General features: G+C 40.8%; 2 protein-coding genes across 10 annotated transcripts in view; one reads left to right on the forward strand and one right to left on the reverse strand.

Moving 5' to 3' along the window:
• DNM1L (dynamin 1 like) overlaps nucleotides 1-1,361 on the forward strand; it is a 47,670-nt gene extending 46,309 nt beyond the window's left edge. For all 8 annotated transcript variants that reach the window (XM_039342331.1, XM_039342327.1, XM_039342329.1 and 5 more), the window contains one exon: nucleotides 79-1,361. In XM_039342331.1, the coding sequence (XP_039198265.1) occupies nucleotides 79-135 (57 nt within the window). In that variant the 3' untranslated portion in view covers nucleotides 136-1,361. The remainder of the gene's footprint in view (nucleotides 1-78) is intronic.
• Nucleotides 1,362-2,451: 1,090 nt separating this feature from the next.
• YARS2 (tyrosyl-tRNA synthetase 2) lies at nucleotides 2,452-10,593 on the reverse strand. Of its 2 annotated transcripts, none has more exons than XR_005556568.1 (6): nucleotides 9,084-10,591; nucleotides 6,996-7,163; nucleotides 5,877-6,032; nucleotides 5,193-5,363; nucleotides 4,013-4,692; nucleotides 2,452-2,756 (listed from the first exon to the last, which is right to left on the reverse strand). XR_005556568.1 is itself a non-coding variant. In XM_039342338.1 (6 exons), the coding sequence occupies exons 1-5, from the start codon at nucleotides 9,905-9,907 to the stop codon at nucleotides 4,521-4,523; spliced, it is 1,491 nt and encodes a 496-aa protein (XP_039198272.1). In that variant the 5' UTR covers nucleotides 9,908-10,593; the 3' UTR covers nucleotides 2,452-2,756; nucleotides 4,511-4,520. The 2 variants fall into 2 exon arrangements, 1 of the variants encoding a protein (XP_039198272.1); XM_039342338.1 differs by having other exon boundaries at nucleotides 4,511-4,692; nucleotides 9,084-10,593.
• Between the last annotated feature and the right edge of the window lie 517 nt (nucleotides 10,594-11,110).

An 11,110-nucleotide genomic window follows, 5' to 3' on the forward strand; every position in this document is an offset into this window, starting at 1 on the left:
TTGTATATAGCCTGAAAAGAAGCACTTCTGGGTTGATGCCCTTTGCCCTAATTGGTATATGATTTCTTTTTTTTTCAGGCCCTGCAAAGAGCCAGTCAAATTATTGCAGAGATTAGAGAAACACATCTTTGGTGAAGAAACAAGAGACTTGAAAAGGGCTAGGTGTTATATACTAATGAAACTCCATGTGTATCGCAGCATGTAAAGTCTGCTTATATCAAGAAGTTTGGTTCAGTTGTCTGTGGACAGAAAAGCATCCTGTACATTGCAAAGCAAATAATATTTAATCATCATCACTCCCGGCTGTTTCCTGATACAAAGAACAACCTTGTTTTATGTGGGACTGAATTAAGTTAAAATTGAGGAAAAAGCTAGGTTAAAATCCCAGTTCCTGGTTTGGTTAAATTAGTTGCCTGTGAATAGGATGAGCAGTGTAGAATTGTGATATAGCTTTTTCAGCTGCTTTTGCAATATAAGTTTTTATCCGTGAAAGAAGGACCCTGCAATATTTAATTATGAATTTAATTGCATGCTCTTGATCTCAAGAAGACGAACCATACAAGAGAAATATTGCCTCTTAGCTATTTGATATGTAAACTCAAAGATAGTTGGTTTAACTTCTGGTATTACTGAACTTTTCTCTTTATTATATAAATATGGAATATGTCAGCAAGAAATTTCCATTCACCAGTTTCCTCTGGATGGGACCAAAAACCTGGGACCATTCCCTAAAATATCAGACTTTAAAAAAATAAGTAGAAATAGTATGAAAGATCATGTCTCTCTTAATAATCTTTGAAAGAACACTGAAGTAGGCAGCTGTCCATCAGATCAACTTGGATCACCAGAACATATTGCTAAGTTCTGCCTTTTTTTAAAAAAACAAACACCAGTGGTACAGCCAATTTGTTTGACTTCTCTACTATGACCAGCAAAAGCAACAATGGCATACTGATCCCTGAATATTTTATTATTTTAAAGTACAACGGGTATTATCACAGATAGTTTTTTTTCCTTTTTAAAGGAAACATTAACTGTCATGTTTGAAATGACTATTTCTAACTTCCTTTGAGCAGCACACATTAGGAAGTAAGCATAGTGCTTTCTTCCATGAGTACTTGTGGAAAACCAAAATTTGCCTGATAATGTCAACATAACAGGCTAAAAAGAAGTTGACCTAAATCATTTGAGACCAGAAACTTTTAATATTCAGTAAGTTTGAGAGTATATGAGTTCCACCCTTATTTTACACTGAAACATAGTTGCATTTACTGCTCTTAAATGTATCTGCAATTTATTACAGAAATTCACACCCACATGCAGAGTAATCATACGAAAAATAAAATTGTGTTTGAATCTCATTTGCGGCCTTTGCAAATCTATGGAACTAGATGGTCTTGAATTTAATAACGGCTATGCCAAGATTCTTGCAGAGTTAAGTGAATTGCATTAATATATGAGTTAGAAGTACTATAGTATTGTATGATCTCTTTTCCCAGTCATTACCCCATAAACACACACCAGCACGCAAAACCCAGACTGTTTTACACAAGTGTCTTGATAGCAGTATCCTCAACTCACAAACAACCAATTACACATTATTCCATTACCTCCAGGATATACCCAGATTAACCTCTGGGGAAATTATTTGGTTTTAGAGGAACTTTGGAAGAAATATTGGTTTCTCTTATCCATGGGGATGCTCAGTCATCCAGGTCATGATTATCCCAAAGGTGCTTTTTTTTTCTTTTTCTTTTGGGAGGCAACTGGACTTTGTTTTTCTTTGAAAACGTTTTGCTTCTCATCCAAGAAGCTTCTTCAGCTCTGACTGAATGGTAGGGAATGGAAGGATTTATATTCCTTGCAGACAGCTGGTCATTTGCATTCTTTGGAGGAAATGGCCTCAACAACTCTAAAAGAAAGTCCAGTTGCCCCCTAAAAGGGGGGGGAAAAGCACCTTTGGGATTGGTTTTTCTTGTTTATATTAATTTCTGACTGGCTCCTGCCTTTAAGAGCTGTGCTGGTGCAGTGGTTAGAATGCAGCATTGTGGGCTAATTCTGCAGACTGCCGACTGCCAGCAGTTCAAGTCTCACTGGCTCAAGGTTGACTCAGCCTTCCATCCTTCCGAAGTCGGTAAAATGTGGACCCAGATTGTTGGGGGCAATATGCTGACACTCTAAACCGCTTAAGAGAGGGCTGCGAAGAATTATAAAAATGGCATATAAGTGCTATTGCTCTTAAGTGAGAACATCCAACTGGATTTAAAGATTTTCCATCGTATAGGTAATGTTGCATGTTCCTGATAATTTTTGCATTGATCTGTGACTGAGATGTGGATGGTGAAGTTTCCATTGCATCTTCAAAAGTAAACAAGAACATGGATCAGACTAAACATGTTCACCCATCTTTGATAAAAGTCTGTCTTGCTCTAAAAGTAATGTGAAATATAATTTTGAAGGCAAAGCTCATGTTTAATGCAATATTTAATTCCCAGGTTTGTCTTTGAGTGAAGTAAGTTGTTCTAAGTTACATAGATACAGGAAATTCTAAGTACTAACAACAGCTCTGAATTAATTCAAGTAGAATGACATGACTACCTAGAGACGGGCCAACACAACTGTTTTGGGAAGGCCTGGCACATGATGTCTTTCTTCAGACCACACTGATCCATCTTTCTAGTGATGGACTGCCAAATTTTGAGAAGTAGCTCTTTTGGAACAGGAACTGTTTCTGATGCTCCAAATAAACTCCTTCTCTGTCAGGGAAGATAAAGAAGATGGAATGTTCTTAGGTTTCCCAAAATGTTCCATTCCCAATATGTTTTACACAATGCTTATTACTAGTCCAATTTTTATAATTTTTAATACTCCTGGTACAATAGAAAGTATGAAATGTATGTCAAGGCAAGGTGCTTTTTAATATTATAGTGGTGGATCAGGTCACAGTAACTTTTGCATAAATATTTCTTTAATAGTCTTCTGGATCTAAAGCAATGTAAACCTCATCTGCCGTAGAAAACATTGCAAAGATAAATGGTTTCCAGTTTGAATCTACAAAACTGAAGATTATGCATAGACAATTTGTCAGTTCCTAAAGTTACAACTGTAACTAATTCTGTAAAGTTGATAGTTTTGTATCAATAAATCATCTTTTAAAGTATAGTCAGTATTAATAATCACTTGTCAAGGCAGCTGAGTGAAGTTTCAGTAAACACAAGTATTTTAATTGCTTTGAATAGTTATAACTAAGATAGAAGTAGTTGCTTAGATTTTTTAAAAAGAAATGTAGCCCAAATATTTCTACTACTATTTTTCAATCTTCCTTTATTAAGGAAGGATAAATGCATGAAATAAATACAATTATAGCTTTGTGAAACAATACCCTAGTACAGCAGCTCCCAACCTTTTCTATACCCCGCACCCCTAGAACACTTTTGATATATTCTCGCACCCTTACAAAAGTTCAAAATAACGGCAATGAATTATGCATATACACTATAATTTTGAATATAGTTTTCAAAACTATACCCCCTGGAATATCATCTCGCACCCCTGGTTGGGTACCCATAACCTAGTAAATATGAAGCAATATATCAAATGTACTCGTAAGATATGGCCTTTAGCTTTTGTGGACATTAGCAATTCTGGTTCTTGTGGACAGTAAGGCCACTGAAAGAAATATTTATTTGCCAGTATATGATTAGCACTCCCCACTATAACAGATTGGGCATGTCAGATTAAACTACAGATCTGATTCCAATTATATAAATACAACTAGGGCTACAGCCCAGCACTGCTGTTAGTAAATAACAATTTGATAATAAATAAGTTCAGAAAAACCTAAGCTTTAAAGAAAAGCAAGTTGGGGAAGCAGTAAAGACAGTACAAAATATCTGTACTATCTTATTTGGAAAATATACAGTGCCTGATATTTTTGATAGTTTAAAAAACAGTGACTTTTCAGTTAGATAAGACTTCAACGCTCAGTCATAATAAAATGAACATTTCTCACCTATCCCAATATTTGTTTGAAGCTGGAATTACTGATGTTTCAATAATAGCAACTTAGCTGCATTTCTTCAGATAGTTTTGTCCACAGTCGAACCATCTCACAGAATGATACTAAACAACTTTATCATAGAAAATACTGAACAAAATTATAGTGTTTAGAATAAGCCAATTTTATCTAAAGCTTGTAATTCAAATAATAATGCAACTAGTAAATCTTTGTAAATTCATTTTAATCTCATTGCAGAGAACATTTCCACAATGATTTATACATTTAAATTCCATTATAATCGAAACTATTACATGTATTTCATTACTGAACAATGAAATAAAACACCATCCATTTTCCAAATGATTCTGTAGGTAAGCAAGCCTCACTCAGTGAGGAAAAACTCTTTACACAATACTTCACTGTCCTTGTTAACATCTGATGTGTACTTCTCTAGATCACGCCTTTCTGACATCTTTGAAGAAAGGTGACCTTTCCTAACATATTACAAACCTTAATATTGTCACTCTTCATGTGACAACTGAAGCCATTTTATAATATAATAATTCCTCTTTCCAATCTTCAGTAGTGATAAACCATTACTCAGAATATGTTGTCCAAGAATAAGCACAGCCTCAGGGTTCGTTTCTGCAATATGATTTATAGAAACTGCACCAACCGTTATGTCACGGTATCTGGAAGAAGAAAATATACAGTTGGGGTCTACCGCTAATAAGTCTCAGATGGTTTAGAAGCAATCAGCGTTTATCAGAAATGCTAATTAGGGCAGACTCTTATTTTTAAAACTTGGAAAAAACAGAGACCCTGTATTTTGATAGAATTGCAAGTATCTCCTGCCCACACATGACCATCACCTCTGCCAGCCTCCCAGGATCCCCAAACTCCCAGGATCTCCCTGACCTCTCCACCTGTGACACCCCTTCACTCTATCTGGGACTCACAATGTTTCCCACTTAATGACTCCTATGTCTTAGAGTTGTGCCATTGTTCAGCAATATAGTCATGTGATGTTGTGCTTTACCATCGCTTCACTTAAGCAACAGCAATCCCAACTCCAATTGCCTTTGTAACCTGAGAACTACCTGTACATAGGACTCATAGACAATAACTTCAACATAAGGCAATTTATAGCATATCATATAGAAAGTAAAGAGACAAAAACATGTTAACTTACCCCTTTGGTCCATCTGCAATTGCATTAGCTTTCCGACACAAATCAATTACTGTTGTTCCAGGTTCAAGTAGCATTTCTATGTAAGGTGCTTCTCTAAAGAGTTCTTGTAGCTCTTCGTCAGACATACTTTCTAATGCATCTACATTGCTATAATAAAAGGCCTTTGTACATCTGGTAATAAAAAAGTAGCTGTCAAAATACACACTGCATCATTATTCGCTATATCAGTTTTTCTCAATTTAGGCAGAGCACTTGTATACTTCAAAGTGCTCTACCATTTACGATCATCCTGCTGGCAATAAATCAGGAATAATGACTGCTTCGTGTCTTCTCCCTCACTTTAAAAATCAAAATAAACCTGCTGTTCCCAGTGGGAGAAGCTATTTTCATTTTGGGGATAGAGTAGGTTTAGGAAACTGGAAAGGCTTCAGTTCCAAAGTTCTTCTGCACCAATCGTGAACCTCAACATTGTTGTGCACCATTCATGAAATAAATGATGAGAAAGTCTCCTTATATTAGATTTTCCTTTTTAAATTTAAATGTTTCCAACTTTGGAAGGATGGGAAATCCAGAATTTAATTGCCTTCTTGTTTGCTATCTGTAAAGCTATAGTCCTTGCTTATATGGCCATTCACAGGATTTTTGTCCAACAAATGAGACTTAACAAATTCAATTTGTCTTTACCTCTTGGCAGATTCCAGACCTTTCCTGCCATGAACAAGCTTAGTTACTTCAGCAGCAAGCCGCTTCTGAGGTCCCCGCTTCTCAGGGTCTTTAGCATGCACTTGCATGATATGATCAATTTCCATATCAGAAAGGAAAGTAAAAAGCTTCAAATACCTTAAAGAGAAGGTAGCATTATTTTGCTTCAGTATTACATAATTTAGATTTATATTTTTTAAAAATATATAATGTAACTAAAAGTGAGACAAATACACTTTCCTTTTCTAAAAATATTGAAAATGAAATCTTGACACTAGCAATAATTGTTTCTGATCAGATAGAGCGAAATTAATATGACAAATTAACCACAGTAAATGCAGAAACATTCAGATATATACCAGGAGCTCTGAAAATTGGGGGATTTTTTGGGGGGAAAATCTTTTAAGTCCTAAGTATTTATTTAATTTTAAAGTTTATCAGAGTATTCAGTTGATCAGCTAGGCTCTTTGGGTATCAAAAATGTTACTTCCTGAAGTTTGAGATGGCATAAACCAATTGTGAGGAGTGTTCTAAACATCATTTTTTAACTACCACATATAGCATTCTATCTAACTTCTAAGACATTCAAAATGAGTACTTTTGTTCTCACTCCAACTTGATTGTCACAACAATCCTGTGAAATAAGTTAAAAGAAATGCAATCTTCTGCCCTTTATATGCCAACATTATTGGAAATGTAAACACAAACAATTAGAAAGCATCTGGGTACCTATTTGTGCTAGACTGAAAGAAAGTGAGCTCTGTGGTTATAAATCAGTGGTTCTCAACCTTTCTAATGCCGCGACCCCATAATACAGTTCCCCATGTTGTGGTGACCCCCAACCACTTATACATCACTGGGTGCCAGGGGCGTGGCCAAAAAAAGGGGGAAAAATGGCGGACAGCCTTGTTTGGCGACCCCCGTGAAATGGTCGTTTGACCCCAAATGGGGTCCCGACCCACAGGTTGAGAACCACTGTTATAAAGCTTTGAATTCTGGTCTCCCGCACTGACAGTCTAGCATCCTATAAATCATCATTCTAGCAAACAAGTCCTTTTGTTTTTAGCAGGAAAATAATTGCTCATGTAGAAATAGACTTGCCTTTCTACAGTGGCATCTGGTTGTCTGATAAAGAACTGATACAGTTCAAACGGAGAAGTCCTATTTCTGTTAAGCCAAACTGCGTTCCCAGCAGATTTTCCCAGCTTATCTCCAGTAGTACTTGTAATAAGAGGTACAGTTATTCCATATACATCATTGTCAGTTACTCTTAAGAGAAAAAAAATGAAAATGTTAGTCATTTGTCAACAGAGTTTGATATACATTTGATACTATCTGATTGATCACAACTGACACTGGATACAACATGGACAAATTCATGCATAATATTTTCAGTATTGGTTTGCTGTTTCCTTTGTCCTAGGTCTGAGAGTGCCTGCTTCAACTTCCATGCCCAAGGCCTGATTAAAACTCAGGTTTCCCTGCTCCTAGACCAGGGGTAGGCAACCTTGGCTCTTTTATGACTCATGGACTTCAACTCCCAGAATTCCTGAGCCACCCATGCTGGCTCAGGAATTCTGGGAGTTGAAGTCCACAAGTCATAAAAGAGCCAAGGTTGCCTACACCTGTTCTAGACAGTGCCTTAACCACTAGATCAAATTGGCTCTAAAGATCTTAGGTCATATTAAATGGTCAGCACAGATTTTTAAAAGCCCAATCATTTACAAACCAAATATATTTATGTTTTATAGCAATGTCCCTCAACCTAACATCATCTTGATATATCAAACTATAGTACAACTTCCTTTATTTTGAATGACCTGTGTATACTGGCTGGGAAATGACAGTAGCTATATACTCCAGGACATTGATGCTTATTAGGTTGTGGAAGGAATGTATGTCCAAAATTTTGAAAAACACTAGAAGATCTACCACTAATAAAGTCCACTAACACTCTCCTCAGCTCCCTCCCCAAGAGACTGGGAGGTAAATAATATTCAGTTGTTTCCTTATGATTCTGAAATGTATTATTAGAGCAAATCTGAAAAAGCCCAAAGACCCAAAAAGAGAAGGAGACAGAAATCAAACTGTGCCCCTTTTTCTAGTGCAGTGGTTCTCAACCTATGGGTCGGGACCCCATTTGGGGTCGAACGACCATTTCACGGGGGTCGCCAAACAACGCAGTCCGCCATTTTTTCCCCCTTTTCCTTAGCTGTGCTACTCCCTTTTATTCTATTGGCTTTTGAAAGCCAATAGGAATTGTCCAGGCTGTCTCTGCCTTGTTGAGCCCGCCAAAAGTCCCATTCTGCAAACGGTGCTGCACCAGTTGAGTAGTCCTCGACTTATGATCGGTTGAGTAGTCCTCGACTTACGACCGGTTGGGGGGGGGGTCGCAGCATTAAAAAGGTTGAGAACCACTGTTCTAATGTGAAAGGAGATACTACATGAGTACAATACATGACACTGTTTATGTTAAAAGGCCTTAGTATTAGTAGAAGAGCCTTGGAGTCTTCATAGAGCAGGGTAACAAACTGCCGGCCCACAGGCCTGATGCGTCATGCCGAAACTGTGACCAGCCCATTGCCGGCAATGGAGAAAAAGTTGTGATATGTCACAACACGTCACATTGCAAGTTTGATACCCCTATCATAGAAGCTCTGGGTGAGACTCCAGCAAGGGCATTTTATAGTATTATCAGATGTTACATTCCAGCTATAAAAGTGATAATATGATTTACATTGCTTTCTTACCATGGGCCAGTTCTGGAAGTATATAACCCATAACTTTGACTAGTTTGGGGTTCTTTTGCTTTCTTATGGCCAAGAGATCAGTATAGTTGTGCATGATAATAAAATATACTTTGTTGCATCTATCTCCAAACACTTTGGTTTAGTTCAGGGGTAGGCAACCTTGGCTCTTTTATGACTCGTGGATTTCAACTCCCAGAATTCCTGAGCCAGGTTTAGTTAAAGCAGACATTTCCCCACAACACATTGTAAAATTAAAGCTTACCACCCAATGAACCTATAAGAGGAAGACCAAGAGAGACAAATGACAAAATCTGTGACTTACATACTTGCACCACATGCAAGTATGTAATGACAGGCTAATGCACCCACACACATTCCTTTGCAACATTAAGATTTGAGCGGGTTTCCTGAAATCTTTTCCAACTCCTGTCTTTCTTACTTAGAGACGAGGTCGTATCCAGACATGATATTGCCCAGCTGGTCCGCTCCACCCAGCTGAATGAGGCAGCCGTAGTGACGGTACAAATGCAGGAAGTCGTAAGCTTGCAGAGCCGGGTATAGAAACTCGGCCAAGCCCAGGCCTTCCGTGCTGCTCAAGCGGGCCTTGCAGCTCTGCCGGCTGAGCAACGTGCCCATCCGCAGGTGACCCCCGATTCCGCCCAGGAAGCCCATGACCGACTCGCGTTCCAGCCAGCTGGCGTTGTCCAGGAAATGGACGCTGCCCAGGCGGTCGCCATCCTCGGCCCAGAAGAGCTCCCGGTGGTTCTGGAAGAGCCGTTGCAGCCCCTCGAGGAGGCCCCCCGCGCGCTCCCGCACCTGCTCCGCCGTCAGCGGCTCGCGCGCTTTGGTGCGGCCGCTGGGATCGCCCAGCTGCGCCGTGGCTCCGCCCACTAGGGCGATGACGTTATGGCCGGCGCGCTGGAAGTGCAGCAAGCCCAGGACTGTCAGTAGGTGCCCAACGTGCAACGAGTCGGCCGTGGGGTCGAAGCCGCAGTAGGCCGTGACGGGCGGGCGGCCGGGCTGGAGGAGGTCGATGAGCTGCTCCTCGGCGGGCTGAGGCGGGAACACCTCCTGGAACAGACCGCGCTGGTACTGGGTGGCTAAGAGCCCCTTCGCCACGGGCGAACCAGGCACCGGCCTAGCGTCTGGCCGCTGGTCATGACGTTGCCGCCGCGCCTGCGAAACCAGGAGCCGAGGCAGCGCTGCTGCTCTCCGAGCCGAAAGAAGCCATAGGTTTCCAACCCGGAGCGTGGGCGCCGCCATCTTGCCTACGGAAAGTCCGCTGAGCGCGAGGCGTGTCGGGAGTGGGGCGGGGCCAAAGCGGCCATTCCGTCTTTGAGAGATCGCTGCCCAGATTCCCAAGTTTGCTGGCTTGAAGGTGTGAGTATCGTTCCCCAAAGCAGTGTCTTTAAAATTTAGGCATGCATTACAGAATGGACTGCAGCCTACTTCATCCCCTGTCTGATGAAATTCGAAAGAGAAAGTATTAAGCCAGCTTGGGATAACTGCACTTCGATTCCTCTGCAATCCAAAACTGATTACACCTACATAAAGAGCTGTTTCTTTATGTTAAATATAATTCAACCAATCAACAAATTGCTGCCATGTGGAATGTAATGTTCTCTTTCAGAATATTTATGTATCAATATAGACCAGTGGTGGCGAACCTCTGGCACACGTGCCAGAGGTGGCACTCAGAGCCCTCTCTGTGGGCATGCGTGCCATGCCCCGGAGATGGCAACAGTCTCTCTTCAACCAGCTGCCTGCTAAGTCACCAAAGTCCCACTTGGCCGGTTGCATCCCAGCACCCATGCGCTCGCTGGCCTCTCTGTGCGGAGGCGGGGGGAGGGCGATGGTGTCAGGCAGCAGCCGCCCTGGCCTGTGCCTCACCTTTCCCTGCGACAATGGCACCCCCGCCTTGCCTTGCCTTGCCTCACCCTGTAGGACGAGCCTCCTGCCCACCGCCCCACCTGCCAGAGACTCCCTGGATCTCCCGCAACACTGCCCAGCCCTCACAGGCATCCCTCCCCACGAGCAACATTGAAGTGACCACACCCACCCAATCTGCCATGACCACCACAGCCACACCTATCCAGTGGGCCATGGCCACCTGGCACCCAGCGATAAATAAGTGGGCTTTGGGTTGCAGTTTGAGCACTCGGTCTCTAAAAGGTTCACCATCACTGATATAGACAATAACAAGGATAACTCAGCAGAAGCACAGGAGATGGGCTCTTGTTTCCTTTGAAGAATAAAGATAGAAAGAAGCCTGATTCACGCCCAAGAGTAAAAGAAAAGACATGCACAGAAAGGACTTACCATCTAGCTTTTCCTCTCTTAATTAGCATCTACATTCATTTTTAGAAGGATGCAGAAAATTCCATTATGGATCCCCAGAGTAAATATGGGTACTTCACTCCCATCAGGGAGGGATGGAATCATGTTAAGAATGAAGAATGAATATTT

The sequence above is a fragment of the Crotalus tigris genome, unplaced genomic scaffold (assembly GCF_016545835.1).
Source record: "Crotalus tigris isolate CLP2741 ecotype Arizona unplaced genomic scaffold, ASM1654583v1 scf7180000017789.496130, whole genome shotgun sequence".
Taxonomy (NCBI): Eukaryota; Metazoa; Chordata; class Lepidosauria; order Squamata; family Viperidae; genus Crotalus; species Crotalus tigris.

Excerpts from the sequence above, each read along its gene's own strand:
- YARS2 (XM_039342338.1), bottom strand. The coding sequence starts at position 9,907 with ATGGCGGCGCCCACGCTCCGGGTTGGAAACCTATGGCTTCTTTCGGCT. Across the intron at positions 7,164-9,083 it reads GGATACGACCTCGTCTCTAA|AGTAACTGACAATGATGTAT; the intron begins GTAAGAAAGACA and ends TTTTCTCTTAAG. Across the intron at positions 5,364-5,876 it reads GGTCTGGAATCTGCCAAGAG|ATGTACAAAGGCCTTTTATT; the intron begins GTAAAGACAAAT and ends TTTTATTACCAG.